This window comes from Balaenoptera acutorostrata, chromosome 4 (genome assembly GCF_949987535.1).
Source record: "Balaenoptera acutorostrata chromosome 4, mBalAcu1.1, whole genome shotgun sequence".
NCBI classification, from domain to species: Eukaryota; Metazoa; Chordata; class Mammalia; order Artiodactyla; family Balaenopteridae; genus Balaenoptera; species Balaenoptera acutorostrata.
The window spans coordinates 81,899,030-81,923,441 of record NC_080067.1 but is presented as its reverse complement, the minus strand read 5'-3'; the positions used below and the strand labels follow the sequence as shown (position 1 = coordinate 81,923,441).

At 49.8% G+C, this 24,412-nt stretch overlaps 1 protein-coding gene across 12 annotated transcripts in view; it reads right to left on the bottom strand.

The window, feature by feature from the left end:
• MYLK (myosin light chain kinase) overlaps positions 1–24,412 on the bottom strand; it is a 272,517-nt gene that overhangs the window by 80,720 nt on the left and 167,385 nt on the right. For all 12 annotated transcript variants that reach the window (XM_057544900.1, XM_057544907.1, XM_057544909.1 and 9 more), the window contains 5 exons: positions 11,027–11,164; positions 9,243–9,440; positions 8,295–8,544; positions 1,936–2,007; positions 226–1,499 (listed from right to left, as the gene is read on the bottom strand). In XM_057544900.1, coding sequence (XP_057400883.1) covers positions 226–1,499; positions 1,936–2,007; positions 8,295–8,544; positions 9,243–9,440; positions 11,027–11,164 — 1,932 coding nt within the window. The remainder of the gene's footprint in view (positions 1–225; positions 1,500–1,935; positions 2,008–8,294; positions 8,545–9,242; positions 9,441–11,026; positions 11,165–24,412) is intronic.

Genomic DNA, 24,412 nt, shown 5'->3' with positions numbered 1-24,412 from the left:
TGCCAGACAGATGCCGAGATCTGGGAATGTGCCTGGGGGACCAGGCACCCACCCCTGTCCCCCAGCAATGGAGTGTGGCGGGTACCAATCCTGTGAGTGAGGGGCACAGAGAGTGGCCTTTCCCACCCAGGCTCTGGGCTACTAACACCATCAACAAGCCAGGGCTCCAGGAGCTGACGGTGGCTGGGACAGCGCTACCCTTCCTCCCGGCCCCAACCGTGTTACCTTCTTGGGAGAGGACAATGAACTTGGTCGTCTTGAGCGTCTTTCCATTCAGTGTCCAGGTGATGGTGGCCGGGGGGTCAGAGGACACCTGGCACTGGAGCAGCAGTTTCGCACCCTCCACCACACGGAGATCTCGTAGCTTCTCCTTGAAGGCTGGGGCTGTCCCTTGGCTCTCGGGTCTTTTTTCATTATCTGTGGACCCTGCATGGCCCCTCTTGCAGTTCACATCATTCTTAACCTCCTTCTTAAGTTCTTCGTTTCCAGCTGGTTTTGGGGCCTCGGACAACTTGGCATTGCCCAAGGGTTTGGGGGTCTCAGCTGACTTGACATTACCCAAGGGTTTGGGGGTCTCAGTCAGCTTGGCATTACCCAAGGGTTTGGGGGTCTCGACCGGCTTGGCATTACCCAAGGGTTTGGGGGTCTCAGCCGGCTTGGCATTGCCCACGGGTTTGGGGGTCTCAGTCAGCTTGGCATTACCCACGGGTTTGGGGGTCTCGGCCGGCTTGGCATTGCCCATGGGTTTGGGGGTCTCGGCCGGCTTGGCATTGCCCATGGGTTTGGGGGTCTCGGCCGGCTTGGCATTACCCAAGGGTTTGGAGGTCTCGGCCGGCTTGGCATTGCCCATGGGTTTGGGGGTGTCGGCCGGCTTGGCATTGCCCACGGTTTTCAGAAACCCTGAAGGCTGGGCATTGCCTACAGGCTTGGGACCTTCTGCTGCCTTGGCATTCAAGGCTTCAGAGTTGTTACTGCCATTCTCTGCAGGTAATTTTTTCTTACTGCCCAACACCGAGCGAAAATCTGGGGTGGCAGGTTTTGGAGGTGGCACCTTCTCAGGCACAGGGGTCTTGGGAGTCCCCTTCTTGGCCAGGACAGAGCGGAAGTCCACCTGCTGGGGGCTATGCACCTTCCTCTCTTCCTCCGACACAGTCTTCGGCTTCACCTGCCGCTGCAGGTTGGCGCGGAAATCCATCTGCTCGGCTGGGATCTCCTTCAGGTCCTCTTCAGACAAGGTCTTGGTACTCACCTTCTTGCCCAGGAGGTCGCGGAAGTCCAGCTGCTCCACCTCCTGCTGGCGGATGGCCTCCTCGGTGTGCTGTCGCGTCTCCACGCGCCTCGTGAGCACCCCGCGCACGCCCTCGCCGTCTCCCTCGTCGGGCCCGCCCTGCCCTCCTGCTGGCCAGCCGGGCCTCAGGCTCCCGTAGCCGCCACCGCCACCACCATCAGCGCCAGCTCCCCGGCTGCAGAGGCCCTCACCGCTGGCAGGCTCCCTCCCCCTGCGACCAGTGAAGGGAAAAAGGAAAGTAGCAGGAGGAAAAGGGGCTGGGTAAGAAAGAGACGTCAGGGGAGAGCAAATCCCCAGGGAGGGAGGGAGGGTGGAGGGGAGGGACAGGGGAGGGGGGCTGGCCAGGCCGTGTTTATAGAAGGGAACTTTGGTGAGAGGCGCTTGCTTGCTTAGTTGGTTTGTTACATCGGTAATGACTTCAGTAGCCTTATAAGGGTGTATGCCAAAAAAAAAAAAAATTTCACCCCCCTCTCCTCCCCTGCTCTCCCTCCCTCATTCCCCTTCCAATCTCTCCCTCTTGGCTCGGGCAGCCTCTACTGGAGGATACAAACAATCTGGGCCTGCTGGGCTGGGCCTGCTGGGAGCAGGAGGAAGGTGGGCGGGTGGTGGCACGGGGCCTGGCTGGGTAGCCCCTGGGTGGTACTCACCGCGGGATAGCTCTGGCAGGGCTGCTCTGTAGCATCAGTGACACCTGGCAACTGCATTCACCAACCCGGTTCCTGAAGAATTCAAGGGATCAATACAGATCAAGAGGCTTTCTGGGCCAAGGGCCTGCCCAGCCTACGGCTGTGAGGAGGGCAGGGCAGGCGGGAACTTGGCCATGGGCTGGCTGGCTGACCCCAGGGAAGACAGGACCCTGGGCTAAGCTGTGACCCTAACACACCCACACCAGACCTAGATTTAGGGCAGGGCCCTCCCCCACTTTGGTCACACTTTATTTTTCCAGCTCTTGTTTAAAAAGGAGAAAAAAAAAAAAAAGAATCTTCTGGGCAATAGCTACGGTAGGCATCCAGAAGTAGGACTACTTTTCTGTAAGTATATTGCAAAAATTATACAATCAATCGATCACTCGGTCGAGGAAGAGTGAAGACTAACACTGCTAAGGGCTGTGATGGAGCCCCTTGGTCTAGACTGTGTGGCCCCGGTCAGCCTGCCCCGTGACCCTGAGTCTGACTCCATGCTCCCTTAATACAGAGGTGGTTATTCCTTCTCCTCACAAGGTGCCCCCACCTGCTAGGTCCCCTTCACCTGCTCATGAAACGAAAGCACCCTCCAATCCCTACCCACCAGTGAATGCCCTCAGATCAGAACTTTTTGTATTAAAAACCTAACAGGTGTCTCCCTACAAGAGTGACCCATTTTCTTCTTCCATTGGGTGGAGAGGGCCCCGGATTCTTCAGCCCACTGTTAAAGCTGTTCATGACCAGCTGAGGCCCCTCTGCTCAGGAAAGGGGCTGCAACCAGGCTCGCTGTGCTGGGCTTACAGCAGATCAGCCCTCCGACCCCACAAGGCTGCCACCTGCTGGCACTTCTGGGCTCTGACCAGTCAAGAAGGTTCTGCTCAGATGAGGGGAAGTGGAGGGGCAGATCTGAGAGCCAAAGGTGACTCTGCCTGATAATAACCACGTCGTATGCAGCACCTTCCAGCCTTCATGACTCGCAGCCACTATCTTTCTTGTCCCCACACAGCCCAGTGAGGTTCAGAGCACTGCTGTGCCCAACGCAAAGGGAAGAAAGGGAGGCCCAGGAGTTTCCGGGATGCAGTGTTGGGCTCTTGGGGTCTCGCACTCATTCCCTGCACTTGGCCATCTTACTTGCACTTCAGGGGCTGACACATGCCCCAGACCCTACCATAGACACAATCCATCTCACTTACTCATGGCAGCTCTGAAAGGTTGGGGTCAGCATTGTTTTTTGTTTTTGTTTTTTGTTATGTTTTTATTTATTTATTTTTTGCTGTGTTGGGTCTTCGTTGCTGCGCACGGGCTTTCTCTAGTTGTAGCGCACAGGGGCTACTCTTTGTTGCGGTGCGCAGGCTTCTCATTGCGGTGCTTCTCTTGTTGTGGAGCACGGGCTCTAGGTGCTCCGACTTCAGTAGTTGTGGCTCGCGGGCTCAGGAGTTGTGGCTCGCGGGCTCTACAGCGCAGGCTCAGTAGTTGTGGCGCACGGGCTTAGCTGCTCTGCGGCATGTGGGATCTTCCCGGACTGGGGCTCAAACCCGTGTCCCCTGCACTGGCAGGAGGATTCTTAACCACTGTGCCACCAGGGAAGCCCAGCATTGTTTTTATAGGTAAGAAAAATGAAGTTCATCAAGGTTAAGTAATTTTGCCGAAACTCACAGAGCTGGCTAGCAGGGGAAGGGGTTGGGACCTGGGTCTACTTGAATCCAAGACCTGTAACTTTCCCATCCCACCCCACTGATTGCTGACCAGTCCAAATCTATTCTGGGACATGTGTGTGTTTGTGTGTGTCTCTGTGTGTATGTGTGTATGAACTGCAGGTGTGTGGGCTCCACCTGATGGGCACCTGTGCTTGCAGGCCCATGTTTGGGAACGTGTGTATGTCACCCCCACGTGGACAGAGAGCTGAGCATGTGTCCCGTAGCTCTGCCGATGCATGTGGGTATCTACCTTGCTTTGCCTGGCCTCCCTCCCAGTGGAGGACCAGCTCCGGGTCAGGCACCGGCAGCCCACTGTGTGGCCGATGATTCTTGAGGGTCCCGGGGGGGGGGTCACTGTTCACTCCTGGACACTGGGACCCACATGACAGAAGGAGAGGTTGATTTTCGTGCTCCCTAACACTCCTCTCATCTTCTGGGGTCCCCTTCTGGTCACCTTCCTCAATGCTTAAGCTCTCGGGGGGGCAGATTCAAGGTTCGGGGAGTTTGAGGGCCCAGGGTGCTCCTGTGCGCCACAAACAGCAGTAAGGTGCCTCCTCAGTGCCAGGCCCTGGGAAGGCTGGGAGGCCCTCAGAGCATCCTGAGAACTCAGCACAGAAGGCTAACAGGGCTTGGGTCAACCATGGGAGGTCACTTGGGGGTGAGGCCCAGCCCCCTGGCACCCCCCTTCTGCCAGGCTGCTGGCCAGTAGAGCCCACTCTGTTCCCACTTTTCTTTCAAGCACAGGGTGCGGGGCCTGGGGTTGGCGTGGAGCAGGAGGACGAGATGCCCAAGGGACACGTTTTCCGGGGAGCCCTTTTCGACATCTCCTCAGCTGAGTTTCCTCCTCTCACAAGCAGCACACAGCCCAGATGCAAAAATCAGGAGAAGACACTGACCAGATGGCCCTGCTTTGCCCTAGCCAAGCCCCTCAGAGGCTCTAAATGGTGGGGTGCCCTGACCCCCAAGCTGGAGTAAGCTCTATCTCCCCATGGGGGAAGCAGGTAAGCACTTCTGTTGTTTTCTGTTACCTGCCTTGAAGGAGGCAGGTACAGGTGGCCTTCCCCAGGCCTCACCCTGAGGTACCCAGGCAGTCTGAGGGGGCAGATGGGAGGTAGAGAACTTGGGATACCATGGCTGGCCCACTAAGTATATCATTCCTTGGCATGGGGCTCACTATGCCTGCAGCCACAAACTTAAGTCTCTGCTAGACTTTGAAGGCTAATCATGGGTTCATTTGGAGCCTGCAAAGGTCAGAGAGGCCTGTTGCCTGGAAGCCACACCCCAGATAATCCAACCAGCTGATCAGCCTCTTTGGCCCTCTTTTCTTTTTTTTTTAAATTTATTTATTTGTTTATTTTTGGCTGCGTTGGGTCTTCATTGTTGTGCGGTCTTTCTCTAGTTGTGGTGAGCTGGGGCCACCCCTTGTTGCAGTGCGCGGCTTCTCATTGCGGTGGCTTCTCTTGTTGCGGAGCACGGGCTCCAGGCACACAGGCCTCAGTAGTTGCAGCACGTGGGCTCAGTAGTTGTGGCTCGTGGGCTCTAGAGCGCAGGCCCAGCAGTTGTGGCGCACGGGCCTAGTTGCTCTGTGGCATGTGGGATCTTCCCGGACCAGGGCTCGAACTCGTGTCCCCTGTGTTAGCAGGCAGACTCTTAACCACTGCACCACCAGGGAAGTCCCTTCGGGCCTCTTTGATGTCTGCACATACTGTATTCAGTTACAAAGTCAGGCCTGAGGCTGAGGCGCCACGCCCATGCCCAGCCCAGGTGCTGCCACAGAGGACATGCGGCTGTCGCCCTACAGGCTGTACCTTTTACAACTAACAGAATCCTTTGTGTTCCCTGCCTCCTAAACCCTGAATAAGAAGCCCCAGTCTTTGGTTACAAAGCCTTGGACGCTGTCCCACTCTGAATCACCCACCCCTGGAATGGATTTTATATGCAAAATTAGTTTAAAGAACTAATTTCCTGGCAAGTATCAATTTTTGAAATATTTCAGCTGGAATTTGGAGCTGACTTTTTGACATTTCCCCTTTTAGTTAGGGAGACAAGGGCTAGGGAAGGGGAGGGGAGGTAGAAACCAACCACCCATATGTACCCCCAACTTCAGCAGGACAGAGAGCACCTGTCCCACCCCCACTCTCAGCCTGGCTTCCTCCCAGCCTCCTAGTCTCCCTCCTTGAAAGGCATTCTGTCCTGGGTCTAGGTCTGGGTCTGAGAAAAGCCACAGGGCAGTGGGCCTCCTGGCAGGCCTGGCACACACTTCCCAGGGCAACTTTCCACGGACTGGCTCCTTCTCACTGGGGACAAAGCCAAGGCCAGGGCAGCAGCCTCCCAAAGGAATGAAGAGGCTGGACTCTGGGGTGGGAAAAGGGGCAAGGGCTGCACGTGTGGGGGCCCTAGTGCGATGTCCCAGGCTTCCCAAGTTCCCAGTGCACTGAAACAAAGAATGGAGGAGCATCTGATTTAAAGACAGAGCTAGGGTTCCAGTCTAGGCTCTGCTACTCACCTTTGGGTGGCCGTGACCCTGAGGCCTCAGCTTCCCCCATTATTAAACAAGGAGGTGGCTAGATAACTTCTGAAGTCCCTTCCAGCTAGGACAGTCTAAGCTTTATGACTGTCCCCAGCTGGGCCCAGACAGTCTGCCTGCCGACCTCCCAGTGTAACCCTCCACTCTGGCCTGGCAGACTTCCCACAGCCTTGCTTTGTTCTTTCCTACCCTCTCGTGCTCAGCCTATCCAACGAGACTTTACTCATTTGCCTCAGAATCCCACAAAAAGCTCATCTCTTCTAGGATGTCTAGCTTGATTACATGAGTATTATCTCAAAGCACCACTCCTTTCATACAGACAAGCTCTATTCTAACATACAATCAGTTTCCACCATTTGTACTGTCCTAGAGGAAGAAGAAACTATCTTCTCTCTATTTTGGAGGCAGATTGGCCTTCCTGGTAATAAATGGTTCAGACACAAGGCAAAGGCCGTTGATGTGTTCTGAGCATACTGCTGATGGTGGTAGGATGACCAGTCAGCCCACGGACAACTCATCAGCTGACCACAGACATGTTATTAGCTCAGTTGAGGTTTGCTGAGCCTTGCCCAGCTAAGTAGAATTTCCTAGCAGATCCAAAGATGCCCAATGAATAATAAATGGGTATTTTCTTAAAAGTCACTAAGTCTTGGGATGATTTGTTATGCAGCAAAAGCTAATGATGCAAATATAAAGCACATGCCCAGAAAGGACCCAAGTAGATGGAGCACATGCTGGGTTTTGTCATTACTGTAGGAACAATGCTCCATCATGGCAGTAGCTTTGGCATATTGCTACAGAGCTCAGAGACTTGAACATGATGGGCTCAGTACAGGGAAATGATTGATCCAGGAGAGCAAGCCCCTTGCAAGGTGGCCAGGCACCTGAGCCAGAGCAGTCCAGCCATCTTCAGGATGTGGCACAACCTGTTTACAGAGTCCAGGTACAGACAAGTGCTCTTCTTCAATGCTAATACCAACCCTAGGGGCTGGCGTTCTGTCTCTGCCAACCCAGGGTTGGCATGGAATTTAAGAGTTAGAACATTTTAAAGGCAGAAGAACATTTCTGGATCACATTCATATAACAAATAGTTACCAAATGCTGATTACGGGCAGATACTGTTCTAGGCACTGGGAACACGGCAGTGTGCCTTCATGGAGCTTACCTTCCCATGTTCCCTAGAAAGACCTTGAAAGGGAGGAAGAAGGAATGGGGATAGTTAACGTCCCTGTAGTGGTTTTAAATGTCTACAAATTCTTTGATACTCCTTTCTCCAAGAGGTGGAACTTAATTCCCCTCCGCTGGAGTATGGGTTGTACTTAGTGACTCACTTCTTGCAAAGAGAGTGTAGCAGAAGTAATGGTGCTTCCATTACTTCCAAGGATAGGTCATACGAGACATTGCAGGTTCCAACTAGTTCTCTCTCTTGGACCACCAACTCTGGGGAAGCCAGCTGCCATGTCATGAAGACACTCAAGCAGCACTAGGGAGAGGTCCACACAGCCAGGAGCTGAGGCCTCCTGCCAACAGCCCTGTGAGTGAGCCATCATAGATGTGGACCCTGCAGCCTCAGTCGAGCCTTCAGAGACAGCAGCCCCTGCTGACATCTTCACTGAAACCTCACGTAAAACCCTGAGCCAAAACTCATCTAGCTAAGCTGCTTCAAATTCCCGACCCATACAAACTATGAGAATATAACTGTTTGTTGTCTGAAGCTGCTATGTATGGGGGTAATTTGTTACTCTGCAATAGATAATGAATACATTCCCTCTATCCTGCTGCTTTTCCAATTTTAATCCATCTTCCCTCCTTCATAGTCTTCATATACCAAATAATGGGGGAACAAAAGCCAGGATGTAATAAGACAGAGGACTCTGGGGAACTGAGCTCAGAAGAGAAGGCTCTCAGTGAACCTCTGTTGTATTGAAGTGGAAGAAACAAAAGCAGCAGCACCAAGCCTGCACTTTCTTTACCTTGAAGCCCAACCCCACATTACTTTGTGATTCCTCTGGCTTCCCAGTCCCAGGTAGGGACTTTGCTGGGAGGTAGGAATTTGGGGGGTAGGGGTTAAAGGAGGTTGGCAGGTCATGCAGACTCACTTGAGCAGGATCTCATACTGGCCGGCATGCCAGGGCTGCACGTTCTTTAGAATCAGGGTGAACACGTCCTCATTCTGCAGCACCTCGAAGTGGCCAGTGTCTTTGGAGAGGGCTCTGCCGTCCCGGAGCCAGTGCACAGTGGGGAAGGGGTCCCCAGCTATGGCACAGGAGATGAGGATGCTCTGGCCCAGGCAGGCTGTCACTGAGCGGGGCTTGCTGATGAACCAGGGCTGGGTGCCATCCTGAGGCTCTGAAGTTAGCAAAGGACTGAGTTAGAGAGGGAGGCCTTTCAGCAGAGAGCATCCACTCAACTCCGCATGGCAGTGAATGTCGGAAGACAGAGTGTTACCCAAAGGACAGTTTGTCCAGAAAGCACTTTCATCGAACATACAGGTAGAGCACATCCTTCTCATGGCAAATCTGTCTTGGTTACTTCTCACAGGATAATATTAACATGAATGTCTATATCCAAAGCATGGGGAGGTTGTCCAGAAGGTACAGACTGGGATAGGTACCAATGATCTGCATGACATGTGTATGATTAAGAGTTGTCACTTGCTTCATGTGTGCTTAATTTGTCTCTCCTCTTAAATATGGGTTCCCTAAAGGCTAGGACCATCATAGGCCATAACTCATCTGTCACTGCCAAACTGTTAGTGTGTTAGGAGATATCTCTCCCAGCACTCTCCGCAGCTTGACACCAGTACCCCAGAGAGGGCAGGAGCTTCAGAAGGTAGGTAAGGGTGGTCCCACTCAGCCAGAGCCTCAGATGTAGGATGGGGAGCTGGCCACTGGGGCTGGGATGGGACCAAGGGAGCGTGGGGCCCATGGTGGGGACAAAGTAGGCTCACATGGTTTCCTCGCCTCCAAATCACCTTTGGAGAGACCATGGCAGCAAAGCCTCCCTGCCCCTGCCCCTGCTGCCACTGGTCAGCGGGTCAGCCTCACCTTGCACTGTGAGCACGGCCTGGGTGCGGACCTCTCCTGCGCTGTTCCAGGCTTCACAGGTGTAAGTGCCCGTGTCCTCCGGGAACACTTCCTGGATACAAAGGCTGTGCTGAGTGCCTCTCTGTTCAAAGTGGAAGTCCTCTGACTCCTGGATCTCATTCCCGTTGTGAAGCCAGATGACCTCAGGGGGTGGGTTCCCTGAACGGGGAGGAGAGGCAGGGGAGCTGGTCAGGGAGGTGCTTCCCTGGGCCGTGCAGCAACTCTACTTAATACTATGACATTGTATTGCATAAGTTTTCCCATCCATAAAGTATTCTAACCCTATCTATCTCAAAGGTTTACTGGGAGGATTAAATAAATTAATACCTGAGCAGCCCACTAGAAACGCAGATTAGAATAGCATCTGGCACAAAGAAAGTACTCAACGCATGTTCATTGTAGTTACTTAACAACAGATTTGGGGAAACCAGAAAGAATCCAGAAGTGAAAAATATTACTTCAGAGATAAAAGAGGAAACCTAGAAGAATGGATTTTAAAATTAGAATTCAAACTGCTTGATAGTGCTGAGTGGTAGCTGGATCAGTGGGTTCCAGCACTGTTTCCTGCTGTGCACGCCTCACACCTTGCATGCACGCCCAGGCAACGCCATGGGGACTTCACAGAACCTCCCTTGTCAGTTTTCACCAAGGGGAAGCTCCCTTAGCGCTTCCTTTTGCTACCATACAAATGTCCATGGGTGAAGATGGGTACCAGGCTTTCCAAACCCAGCTCGTGGTGGATAGCATTTCCACTTCTACTAGTCTACTTCCCTGGGTAGCTTCTAGCCATTTGTTGGGGCATAAAACAATGGCCACCTGTGAGGGTTTCCTCTGCGGAAAGAGCTGAGCCACTGCACTCTGCTTCCAGGGGAGTAAGTCCCCGGGAACGGCTGCTGAGGGAGGCTGCGTGGTATCAAGCTCTTCCGAGGACAGAGGAGACCACCATCTGTCTCTGATGGGGTAGCCAGCATGTATCTGGAGGCCAGGGGCAGGGTGCCTCTGATTTCTATCAACTCGAGGAGTATGTGCAGGGGAGAGGACCCAGCCTCTGCCTGCATTGTCCCGGGACTGCCTTCAGCCTTCGGGAGCAGGGAGTTCATCCTAGGATCCCTAAAAGGGTGAGCCCATGGGTTCATTCTCTCCCAACTCCTCTTTATCGCTTCTGCAACTCAAAAGGAACTGAAAAACCAGACAGGACCTCCAGACTGTCAGCGGGACTGATCAGAGGCCAGCATGAGCCTGCATCAGTAAGTCTGTGCCAGGATATTCCCCAGGCTTCACTTGCTGGCTTCTAGCAAAAACAGTAAAATCTCTCACTGGGCTGTTCATCCCACACTCCGGTCACCCCACCCATTTGAGAAGGACCCCTGTTCTATATTCTCACCTTAACATTTGAATAGAGCAACTGAGACTTATCTTCCAAGGGTTAGAAAGTTCTCACATCATCTGGTTTTGGACCTGTGTTCACAATCTTCCAGCTACATTGGCCATACTATGTTCTCAGTTAATCCCTCACCTCTCTAGCATGGCCATCTTCTTCCCTGGACCACTTAACCTTGAATCCAGAAAATGCAGCCCAGAGAAAGCAGAAGAGAGGGACCAAGAGGCTCCACTCCTTCGGGTCCACTGACTGACAGGCCCAGGCTGCCTTTCTGGCGGACAGTGGTCTGAGCGGGAAGCGAAGCCCATGTTGCAACCGTGCCCGTTGTCACGTATACCCCGGGGACAGAGATGCGGGGACAGACCTGACACCTGGACTGTCATGGTGACCTGGCTCCCGTCCATGACTCTGAGATCAGAGAGGCCCTGCAGGAAGAGGGGCGCGACGGGCTGGCTGGAGGCCGTGGGCAGGAGGTACTCACTCTTCTCGTCACTCTTCTTTTCTGTGTGGCAAACAGAATATGGGGTGAACATTCACTCATTCATTCCGCAGACACAGACGAAATGAGCACTCAGCACATGAATGTGTTGGGGCTCAGGTTCCCACCAGAAACTGACCGCTGCCAGATAAGGAGCTCGGGAGGCCCTGGAGATCCCTAGGAACAAGGAGTGCCCATTTCCCTGTGTGGTACGGCAGTGCTCTTGCCTCACAGCAGGAAAGGACGAGGCCTCTGCAGGGCCATGTCCAACCTAGGCTCTGGCTCCCCAGGAGCACTTCCAGGGGATGGAGGCTGGGAGTTGGAGAGCCAATACTTGGCATCTTATGAGACTTTTTTTCCCCTTAAATTGTATTTACTCTTTTGAATAAGTGATACATTCATATAGCATAAAATTCAAAAGGTACAAAGAGCATGTGTACAGTCTCCCTTCTACCCCTGTCCTCTGGCCAAATGTCTCTCCCCAGAGACAACCGATTTTCAGTTCCTTGTTCACCTTGCCAAAGATGGTCCATGTGTATAACACACAATAGCATATAGGTATACTCTTTAATTTTTCTTCTCTTAAAAAAAAATGATAGCACACTACACACAATGATTGGCATCTTGCTTTTTCACCTAACAATACAGTTATCCTTCAGTATCTGCAGGGTACTGGTACCAGGACCCCTTGCAGACACCAAAATCTGCAGATGCTCCAGTCCCTTATATAAAATGGCCTAGTATTTTCATATAACCTAAAATCCTCCTGTATACTTTAAATCATCTCTAGATTACTTATAATACCTAATACAATGTAAATGCTATGTAAATAGTTGCCAGTGCAGCAAATTCAAGTTTCACTTTTTGAAACTTTCTGGAATTTTTTTTCTCGAATATTTTTGATATGCGGTTGGTTGAATCTGCAGATGCAGAGCCCATGGATACAGAGGGCTGACTGTATATCTTGATGTTTCTCATAAAACAGAACTGGAGAGCTTCCTCATTGTTTTCTATGACTGCATGATGCTCCTTTACCATCTCCTGAGATTTTAAGCACCTCAAGAAAGTCAAAGACGCTACATAATTAGAATGACTAAAATTAAAGACTGATCAACCTAAGTACTGGGTCTGGCAAGGATGTGGAGCAACTAGAACTCTCCTACGCCGCTGGTGCGAGTGTAAAATAGTACAGACCCTTTTAAAAACAGTATGGCAGTTTCTTAAAACGTTAAACATACATGTAGCATATGAGCCATTCATTCTAAAAGCACATAACCGTACAAAGAGTTGCACACAAGCATTCATAGCGGTTTTATTCCTAACGGCCCCACACTGGAAACAACCCAAATATTCCATCAACAGGTGAATGAGTAAACAAATTATGATGTATCCGTACAATGGAATACTACTCAGCACTAATGAGAGACACTACAACAGGAACAAATCTCACAAAAAGTACACTGCATGAAAGAAGCCAGGCGAAGAAAGAGTACCTAATGGATGATTCCATTTACATAAAATCCTAGAAAATGCAAAATATAGTGACAGAAAGGTTGCTTGGGGCAGGCGTTGTGGGGAGGGATTGTAAAGGGAAACAAGGAAGCATTTGGGGGTGATGGAGATGTTCATTTTTTAAAATTGTGGTGAAGGTTTCATGGGTGAAGCCTTCAAACTAAACACCATAAATATATGCAGTTTGTTGTACAACCAAAACGGGGAGTGGGGGCGGTGGTGGAGTCTCTCCCTGGGAGGGGAAAGGAGTGCCCCGGCTAGACAAAGACAAAAAATAGAACAGCTCTCTGGGTTCAGGGCTGGCCTACTCACTCCCACTCCATTCGCTGGGGAGATGGGTTAACAAATAGGTTTTCCATTATTCTTGGAATCCTCCCTACGTCGGGCTCTGACCTGCCTCGTGTGAGCTGCAGGGGAAGGAGCAGTAAGGTTAGGCTGAGCTGGTGTCTATTTCCCACACAGGATGGCCCTCGTGCAGGACGAGCTCCCAGCTGCCCGGTCTCTGGTTCTGCCCTTCGTCCTGTGAGCCAGGTGGCTTTGACCTTCAATAATTCTTTGTTAGCCTTCTTATTTTTGTCTTTGGGGACGGGGGGTGGGGGGGTAGGGGTAGGGACAAAGAAGGCTATGGTATCTGTAAGTTAAACTCTAAGTTTGGGGGAAGAGGGACTGTGGTATTTTGAGTTCTTCTTAGCACAGGGCCACACATACCAGACCTCCTCCTGGAAGCCTGCAGCCATGAGGACACATTTCCAGGGAGCTTTACATACCTGGGAAAGGCCTAACTCCAAACTGGCCACTAGATTTTTATCTGCTGGCACCGAAAACAAAATATGATGCACTGCAGAGCACACCCAGCACGGCCTCTGGGAATGAGGGTGAGAGAGGCTGGGAAGACCAGGTAGGTAGGAGGACAATTTCCCCCAAGGCAGGTGCCGTGTGAAGGGCTGAAGGGCGTGGAGCCAGAGCGCAAGGGAAGGCAGGGCCCATGACCAGAGGGTGGGCTCTCAGAGCCATCCTGCCCCAGCCCCTGGCGTCACTGCCTTTGACAGGGGCCAGCCACGCAGCCTTGGCCTTGGCAGAAGGCCCCGGGAGTGGGCTCCAGGGGCCCAGTATTGGAAATGCAGAGATCTCCTTTCTCTGACTGAGTGCCAGTAGCCAGGGAAGCAGGCTGCCTCAGGAGAGTTGAGGAATTTCCTGCCTTGCACAGACTGAGAAGGCTCGAGGACAAAATGTTTTTGCCTGTCCAGGGCCCTCCCCGTTCCCGCCTCTCTGCTGTCTCAGCCAGAGTCCCCAGCTTCGCAGAGCTCCCTGCAGACAGGCTCTTATTCCTAGGTGCTGTGGAAACATCAAAAACTCCAACTCCCTTTCCTTCAAGCCAGTGCAGCTCCTCTTTGACCCCCACCGTCTCCTGGGTCTTCCTACTGCCCAGTTTTCTGGCCTGGGGCTTTACGGGTCTCGGCCAGTGGGGACTAAATGCCTATCTATAGCTCGCTGTCCTGAGAGGGTGGCCTGGGCACTGACTCCCAGGTGGCAGCTCACTGGTTCTCTGAAAGCCACTGAAATGTAGGATCTGAAGCCAGGTCCTGGTCTTGGGCAAGTCACTGCCTCTCTCTGAAGCTCGACTTCTTCATCTGTATTTAGGGTAATAATAGTATCATCACAGGACCTGGGGGTTTGAAAGAGATAATCTGTGAAAATACTTTGTCCGGCCATCCATCATCAATAGTCGCAGGTGTGTGAGGCTAGCACGAGAGCTGACCCACACCTACCCGCTTGGGCTCAACTAGCTGGTGGGTTTATCAGCAACAGAAGAACAAACAGAGCCTGGACCCTCACCCCAGGATTACAAACTCATTTTTATGTAACCTAAGGGAAATACTGCTAGGAATACTAATGTGTTGCTTAAAAATATCATGGATATATCTAAACTAAATCTAAAGCAATTTGAGAACAAAATTTCACTGCACTCCCTCAGAGAGAGATGAGTGAGAGTGCCTGAATTTGTGGGAACTGCCCCTGGCAGGCATTTAGTTCCAATGTCACCCGTCGCCTCTGACCCTGTTCTTGCCTCCCCAAAGCCCCACTGTAAGAATGGAGAGAAGAGGGAAGTGACTGGGAGGAAACGTGCAGAATGAACCTGTTCTCAGACCTGCTGTTCATGGTCACATGGGACTAGAGCTACGGTGAATCGGGCTAGTGGGTGGCTCAGTCATCCCCAGCATTCAACCTCCCCAGAGTCTTCACAGGGTGAGAAAACCAAACCCCTACAATTACACTCTGCGCTGGGGTTCAGGAGCCAACAAGGATGTCAGTTTTGAGACAAGCAGCTTCCTCTAGGCGACCTGAGAGAAGCAGCCCTAACTTGAATCCTGAAACCCCAGTCCTAACCCCACCGCCCCACTTTACTGGTAGTGAGGCCAGGACGTGCTCAGGCGAAGTGAGTTGCTGGAGGTCCCAGAGCCAGTGACAGGCAGACCTAGAGCTCACCCCAGGTCTCCTGACTGCGAGGCCAAGGTGTTCTGGAGGCCGTCTCTTCCAAGGGAGCCAGCCACCTCCTGTGATGCCATGCTGAACTCCCCATGAGGACAAATGTCCTGTGCTGACCCCCATTCTTGACCCTTGACAAGGGAGAAAGCTAACACAGAGCAGGGAAAGCCAGGGGAAAAGGGCAAGGTGTGTGTATGTCATTTAATTCCAAAGCCACACACAACTTCTTCTGGCTCATCTGTGGCCGACTGACCACGTATCAGTTTATGCTCACTCTTGTGTGGACTTAGATAAAATAAGAAGAGACAGATGGAAACAGGTGCTGTGAACTCACAGCCTGAGCTGCGTGATCTGAAGCAAGTTCCCCATCCTAAGCCTCGGTGTTCTCTCCTCTAAACTGATAAGAATACTACCGTTATCATCAGTTACTGACAATCATGCAAAAGTGATAAGGGTAATGCACACATCATCAGTATAATGCATGCCAAATACTGCAGGGTTTTCAGATGATTCAAAGAAATACACCCATAAAACAGCTACAAAAATATCTGGCACATAATAAGTACAGGAATAAATGTTTTGTGCCTTTCCTAACCCAACGGACTGTTTTTGGTTGAGCAAACTCAACCTGACAATAACTGCAATGAGAAAAGTCTCCCAAATCTGGACATTCACATTTAATCAGGCAGAGATCTGAAAGGTCTCAGCTTCCACTGACATAACATTATAATAATTCCTTACAAAGTTCAGCACCTCACCATTCTAAAGGATTCTAAAGGATGTCTGCAGCTCTCAGTTTATCCTCAACACCCCCTGAACTAGGGAAGATTGTGCCCTCATTCTACAGGGGAAAGAGCTGAGGCTCAAATTGGAGAAGGAACTGTTAAAACAAAGTTGGATCCATCCCCTCAAACCATATATAAGTGGATTAAAGATAACATCTCTCCCAAACTTCATGTAGAGAAAGGATTTGTGAACATCTTAATGACTAGCTTCTTATAGTACATTTCTAGTGAAGTAAACCCCCCCAGTGATGAAACAGATTCTTGCTCTGCTCCTTCCGAAAAACAACTGCTTCTTTCCTTCAAGCCAGTAATGCAGAAATTCCTTCATGATCACGTTGATCTACAAGTCAGTGCCCTCTATGCTCTTCAGGTGCACTGCTACAATAGCAACTTCCCGAAAGGCATGTTACTCCTCTTTTTTGTTCACTTCTATGACATGGAGATTATTGAAGAAGAAGCTTTCTTGGCTTGGAAAGAAAATATAACCCAAGAGTTTCCAGGGAAAGGCAAGGCTTTGTTCCAGGTGAATCAGTGGCTAACCTGGCTAGAAACTGCTGAAGAAGAAGAATCAGAGGAAGAAGCTGACTAAAAGAACCAGCCAAAGCCTTAAATTGTGGAAAACATACTGTTGCTATGATGTAACTGCATTTGACCTAACCACTGTGAAAATTCATTCTGCTGTAAAGTGTTCACAATATTCAAAGCAGAAGCATGTCAGTTAGGATTTCCTTCTGCATAAGGTTTTTTTGTAGTGTAATGTCTTAATCATAGTCTACCATCAAATATTTTAGGAGTATCTTTAGTGTTTAGATAGTATATTAGCGGCATGCAATATCACATCATAAGTTCTCAAGCAGAGGCAGTCTGTTGCAAGGACCTTCTTTGCTGCCAGGTATCATAGGCTGTTTTAAGTTAGAAAACTGAAGAGCAACACTGAATACTGTAGAAATGCACTTTGCTCAGTAATACCTGAGTTGTTGCAATATTTGATTATCCATTTGGTTGTTACAGAAAAATTCTTAACTGTAATTGATGGTTGCTGCCGTAATAGTACATTGCCTGTATTTCTACCTCTAGTAATGGGCTTTATGTGTTAGATTTTAATATCCTTGAGCCTGGGCAAGTGCACGAGTCTTTTTAAAAGAAACATGGTTTACTTGCACAAAACCGATCAGTTTTGGGAGATCGTAAATGCCCTTGAAGTGGTCTTTGTGGGTATGAAACAAATGGTGAGAATTTGAATTGGTCCCTTTTATTATAGTATTGAAACTAAGTCTACTTAATGTATCAAGTCATGTTCATGCCCTGACTTTATACACTTCCTTCAGAGAAGGCAGCTGGCCTGTCCTAAGAGCTGACATGGCCAACGCAGTCCTGGTCTGGATTGCTCCCCTTCCTGTCCTGAGAACAAAGGCCAGTTGCCTAGATTCCACTGGGAGCTTTCTGTCACTCTGCTCACGCCCAGGGTCGCCCGTTCTCCTGGAGATGTCTCTTCTAGGGTTGTGCTTTAGCTGTCACCTGGCACAGTCCTGGTTTGAGGCAGGGTAGGCGGGCCAGGGTCTGAGGTGAGAGGCCCCCAGTGGCCACGGAGCCTCAGGGAACCTGAGCCTTCTTCATTTGGGGAAGGCAGGCACTGGCCGCGGCACACCAATAATAGCAAGGGAGGGGTCCCTGGGACCCTATGACAGACTTGCTACCCAGCTCAAATGGGGCCAGACTAGATAGACCCCAGGGCTTCCCCACACCTGTGCTTCCTCTGCTTTGCTGAGACCAAGCCCAGAGGGGCCCTTCTCTCTGGAATCCAGGATGGGCCAAGCCTCCTCGATTTACTGGCCTAGGACTAAAGATCTGAAGTGGACTTACCTGTTGCTCTGGTACTTGGTCAATTGGCCAGTGGCTCTCCACTCACTCACTGACTTATTCCGCTGTTAAACTGAGTAGCCAGGTACTGGGGGCTCTGTTCCATTTTGAGAGAAAGGAAAAGGACCCGGCCTGTCCTCCAGTGGGAAAGACAAGAACTAAGACTAAGAATGCTGGGACTTCCCTGGTGGCGCAGTGGTTAAGAATCCGCCTGCCAATGCAGGGGACACGGGTTCGAGCCCTGGTCCGGGAAGATCCCACATGCCGCGGAGCAACTAAGCCCGTGCGCCACAATTACTGAGCCTGCACTCTAGAGCCCGGGAGCCACAACTACTGAAGCCTGTGCACCTAGAGCCTGTGCTCCGCAACAAGAGAAGCCACCGCAAGGAGAAGCCCATGCACTGCAACGAAGAGTAGCCCCTGCTGGCCGCAACTAGAGAAAGCCCGTGCACAGCAATGAAGACCCAAAGTAGCCAAAAATAAATAAATAGATAAACTAAAAAAAAAAGAATGCTTACAAGCAGTTTATTGACAAGTAAAAATGATGCCACATAGACTAAGCTGTAGCAAGACTTAAGAAAGGGAAAGAGGAGTGAGAGGAGAGAAGAGAGAGGGCGGGAGAAAGAAGGGACATGGAAGAGGGACTGAGGGAAAAGGAAGGAGAGAGAGAGATGGGGGGGAGCACTGCTTTCTGACCCTACAGACCCTCTGAATTTTCCCTCCTTGGCCATTTTTGCTCTGTTTTGACCCATTAGAAACTGTTTTTGAAGACAGCTCCTAGTCATGAACTTAAACATAAAATTCTTGCTCTGGGTAAGCAAAAGTATCAAACAAATGATTTCTCAGGGTCCCAGAGCAGCAAAGTAGAAAGTAGATGGGCTGAGGCAGCCGGAGGCCTAGAGCTGCTGCCTGTTAGCTGGGTTATTGTGACTTGACCTCTGAGCATCAATTTTCTTCATCTGTAAAGCAGAATTAATTCAAAAATGGAAAGTGGAGTTGTTACGGGAATTAAATAAAACAAACCAGCTTTTCTAACTGATTAGATTTTGTCTATCAAAACAATGTTCCTCATTAGAAAAGCTAATTGATAGTGGTCTTGTTTCAACACTTACAGGAACTGGTATTAACCCAATACTAGATTTTGAAAAGCTCTTATTTAGAGGAAGATAAGTACCCACACAACAGGTGCTATTTGTTACCTTTCTCATGAATTCGCAGACAATAACCGGTATAACCCTGCTCCTCAAACCTGGAGACACGAGTGAGGGCTTTGGCTTCTCTTGGGCTTGAAATTAAGAAGCCCCTACAGCCTTTGTCCCAGTGCTGGTGTGATGGCAATGTCTCCCTCTATACTGCAGTCGTTCTCCTGTTCTTCCCTTCTGAGTCCTTCCTCTCTTTCTATGGGTTTAGCAAGAAAAATAATTCTGAATTTCTCCTTAGAAATTTTCTCTTGGAAGTTTTCTCCACCTGTCAACTTTTACTAGCCAACACGCTGCTCTCTAAAGCGCCCCCATGGCTATGGATCTGAATTTGCATACACAATGAGTAGTTTGCCTTGAAAATGGCCCTTAGCAGGCTCCCAGCTCATTCAAAACTTGTGTCAGATTAAAACAAAAAATTATAGAATGTTACCTTTCAAGTGTTTAAACAGATGACACAAATATGAAACAGAGACAGAATACCCTACCATCTAAAGAGCTCCTGAAACCGTGTACAAGTCCCTGTGTCCTTGTCATGTTGTAACAAAAATAGAAATGAGGTTTTTCCTCTCTTGATAACAAGGAAAATAAAAGGAACAGTGAACAGGTGAGAGAAGAAACATAAACTGACCTGAAAGAATTAATCGGTCCTAGTTTTACTTTAACTGTTGCTAATATGTAGTGTCTGTAAATAGATGTGTCCCTCACAAAGCTAACCTCTAAGGCTCTCTGACACTACGTGAATTACATCCTGCACCTATCACCGCCCTAACTCCCTGTGAATTACATCCTGCCCCTAACACTCTCTGATCCTGTGTGAATTACATCCTGCACCCGGTGTTTACACTCCCTGAACTCTCTTGTAGCAAATCACCCTTTGTAGCATTCTGCATTTCAGAAAGGTCATGGGCCAATAACCCAGAGACAACAGACTGAGCTGCTGCACCCAATTACCAGACTGCCTGACAACAGCTGTGACTGTTTTGAAATAATGCAAGAAGAAAAATGCAAGACCTTCACTACTTTGATCTTTATCACCTACCCCAGACTTCCAGCTCCACCTATAAGACCTCTTCTGATTCCTCAGGGAGGGGGTGGGGGGGCACAGTTCTTGAGGTGCTAGCCTACTCTTCGCCTGGCAAAGAATAAAGCTTCTCTATTTCTTTTCCTCCGAAACTCTGTCTCCATATTTCTGCTTGGCATCGATGCACAGAGAGCCAAGATTTCTGGCATCACTCCCCAGGGCTTCCCACCTGGGGAGGGACCACTGCCTGTCACAGCTTTTACTAAGTCCTGCTGTCAGAGCCTCAGGCCCGGTCTCTCAGCATCTTCCCTGCTCTGACACCAGCGTCCCTGGACCCGCAGGTTGTCACCAAATAAAAGTGGACATGGAAGGGCCCTCCCCTACTTCCTAGCATCCCCCACTCCTCTCAGGTGTGCAGACACGTGGACCTTTTGAAGATGCATAGTTAGGGGGAGGGAAAATGATTGCGTTTATCTCCGATCTGCTGAAGATTTTCCTTAAGCTTTGAACCTGAGCTATTTTGCTTAGTCATAAAAATGCAAAATACCATTCCAACAGCAAATCCGATTCACTCCAAACCCTGTTATACTGTGGAAATTCAGTAAATCACCAACAAAAGGCAGTTCTGGAAGCACAATCCTCCCTTCTTCCTTTATTTGGTGCTCAAAATCCAGCAAGGTCCAGGGATCATGGTCTAGCTTCTTCCTTTCCCTAAGTTCCAGGACTGTTGACTCTAGAGGGCTCATCAAGGAAGCTTACCTTCACCCAGCTACTCCCCATCTGCAGAGCATTTATGCAGGGTGCAAATCCCTCCCCAGGGACGGATGCGAACTCTCTTCTAACAAAAGTCTGTCTCTTAACCAAATAAACCTACTTGGAGCATCAGCAAAAGGTCTACTTCGGTGGGCATAAAAAGAGATCCTTCCCCCCATAGCCTTGCTCTCTCTTTTGGCTTTTCTTCTCCCCACTGATTTCTCCAGAACCTAAGAAGCAAATGGGAAGAAGCGGCAAGGAAAAGAATGAAAGGGAACAATGACGTGTGACATCCCCAAAAGGATCTCTGACCAGTAATGATAGGGTTGCCAGATGGGAGGCAGGAATCATTGCAACCATAGCCTTCTTACTGCCTTAGAAGTTATAATCAAACTCTAAATGTAAAGGTAAACCATCCAAGCCAGCTGATGTTCCCTCCCGAGGCATGTCTGGGAACCACACTCTCCACCACACTGTCAAAGCACGCATCACACTTTGCCATTAGAACACAAAGCTGTAATTCTGGATGGCATTCCTGACCAAGGACTCTGGGCAAATAAATGCTAGAGATGACCTGCAATGGCTGTAGAAGTAGACCACGATGCAGCTCTAATTGTCCAATTAGTAAAATAAGGCTCCAGCTCCATGATATGGAAACAAATACTCGGAAGTCCTTCTCTGACAAGAAGGGCCCACATGGAGCACCACACCAGTTCTGTTGCATTAACTTATATAAAACTAAAATATTGGTTATAAAATAATTTAACATTTATTTGCTGGCCTTCATAGAATTTAGAAGACTTTGGACACATACTGTAGGTGGACTAAAGTTCTTAAAAAACAAACAAAAAAGACAAGGTAAAACCGATGTTTATCCTTTCCCCTCAATAAGTTTCTCTTTAGCTGACATAAGTATTAAAAATGTTTTCAATCTATGTGGAATCTTAAAAAATGGTACAAAACAGAAACAGAGTCACAGATGTAGAAAACAAACTTATGGTTACCAAGGGGGAAAGGGGGGGAGGAGGGATAAATCGGGAGATTGGGATTGACATGTACACACTACTATATATAAACTAGATAACTAATAAGGACCTACTGTATAGCACAGGGAACTCTACTTAATACTCTACAATGACCTATATGGGAATAGAATCTAAAAAAGAGTAGATATATGTATATGTATAACTGATTCACTTTGCTATACAGCAGAAGCTAACATAATATTGTAAATCAACTATACAGTACTCCAATAAAAACAAAAAAAGCATTATCTCAAAAAAAATTTTTTAATGATTTTAGTATTTTTAAACTCATAGAGGGAAAGATTATACAACATCCAAAGTGCCTGCCAGTATCCTCCAATTAAAATGGCGGGAGGCTGTCAGTACTCAAAGCTGCCCCACAGAGAGCTTGTCACTAATCTGAAAACCAGCTGGGCTTCTACCGATGCTTTCACTGCCTAGTGAATGGCTGACTTCCCTGCTGCCTGTTGCTTTCGTTAGAGGCTCTTTATCGAAACAAATACTCTAATAAATATGCTTATTAAGTTTCATTTTTTATTTTAGAAATCAGGTTTTTTATTTTTAATTTTTTTTAACTTACCCACATTTTATGTCCTTAGGTGCCTTTAAGAGCCCAGCAGGTCTTCACTTAAATAAACAAACCATTAGGCTGAGACACTGTCTAAATGGGCACTATTAGCAGGTTAATAAATCCAGTCACTTAAGAATTTTAGCCTTGACAAAGATACTCGGGGTGGGGGGGGCGGGAAATAAATTAAAATATTCTAGCCTAAGGAAGCCTCCACACCAATGACTCAGTGCAAATACACTGAAATATTTACTCTCCTTCAGATCTTTCTGGCTTCTGCAGGAATTTAGATTAATCATCCTTTAGGCGCCATCTGGGTCCGGAGGGAAGACTTTCACGGCCTGGTTAACTACTAGGGATTTTTTCCTAGTGTGGGAGGAGGAAAGCAGGAATATTTGTTGGGGTGCTTTTGAGAGCTAGTGTGTGGGTTTGCTGAGCACTCCCATGAACGCTGAGACCCCGGACATGTGAGGAGTCATGTGGAGGGAACGCCCCCTGCACCACCAGGCAGACTCACCCACCTCCGTTGCTCTTTCATTCATTCACTGAACACATGCCCTGCCTCTCTCTCTGAACCCAGTCTCTACCACTTGGCCCCCGCTCCCTTTGCTCCAGACTCACTGTCTCTTAAATAGGCTGACTTGATTCCCAACTCAGGGCCTTTGCACTTGCTGTGCCGCCTGCCTGGAGCACTCTTTTTCCAGTTCATGAGGTCTCTGCTCAAAAGTCACCTTCCCCAAGAGGTTTCCTCCAGCACCTAACTAAGAAAGGATCCCTTCCACCCCCCTCTCTATTCTCGTTTTCTTAATAGCACTTGTCGGTAGTGGATTAAGCCAGGTGCGGATGATTGCCCATCTCTCCATCAGAATGTAACCGGCAGGAAGACAGAACCTGTCTCTTGTTCATGGCCGCTTCCCCAGAAGGATGCCTGGCACCAAGGAGGTGCTCAGTAGAGATTTGCTGATAAGTAAGCACAACTACAAGGGAGGTACAGCTGGTAAGAGAACTCACCCCAGAGGAAGTGACATTTGTGGGAGGGAGTTAGATTTGGGGAGGAAGGGGTTCCAGAGGAGAGAAGGCAGAGACAGCAGGGAAAAGAGGCTGCAGAAATCACGTCAGAGTGCTGAGCCAGCAATTTCTGGATGATTGCAAAACCTTGGCGAAAGGTTAAAGAGGTGAGAAAGAGCACCCATGTCTGGCCTTCAACAAAGTATCTGCTGAGCTCTCCTCCAGCAAAAGTTGCCGGAGAACTTGCTCCTGCCTGGAAACCAGACCAGGGGAGGGAGAGGCACTGCCGAATGGCGCCCTCTTGTGGCCAGAGCCCCCAGAACGGATGCTCGGACTATGGCTTTAGTGTGTGGCCCTACACCTCCCTTCTCTGATTCTCTCTCCCCTTTACCAAAACCAAACGACCAGACAGACAGACAGAAAAACCACCACCCAGTGTGGCAAAGTTGATCCTTTGGTAAGACCGCTCCTCAGACTTGCCATTTTGAAGGGAGTTCATCTGTTTAAAGGTCGGGACTCCGTTGGACAATCATAAAGGCACCCACTTACTGAGCACGTCCCATGTTTGGAGATCATTAGTGTGCTTGCTAAGGTAATCCTCACAGTACCTGGGGTGACTCTCAGTGTCCCCATCACACAGAAGAGGAAGGTGAGGCCCGGAGAGGAAACAGCAGCCCGGCGGCGGGGCTAGCAAGCCGTGGTCAGGACTCACACCTGGGCAGGTGCTCCACCTCCACGCTCCAGCCGTGGTCTGGGGCCACACGGATGGGAGAAAAAGGCCAGGCCTGGGCAGCTGAGGGAGAGGCCAGGACAGTGGTCGGCACAGTAGGGGACTAGTGCCTCCACTACAGTCGTCTCCCTCCCCCTGAGCTGCCCCAGAGACTGCAGCCAAAGAAGCTGCCAATAAAGAAAGAAAAACTCCACGGCTGAGGCTGGTGCGGGACGTGGACCGGAGCCTCCTGGGGACCCTGGGAGCAGAGCCAGGGCTGTCACGGCGCCAGGCTCGGCCTGCCCCGACCTTGTGCAGGCAGCCCAGCGTGGCGGCCTGAGC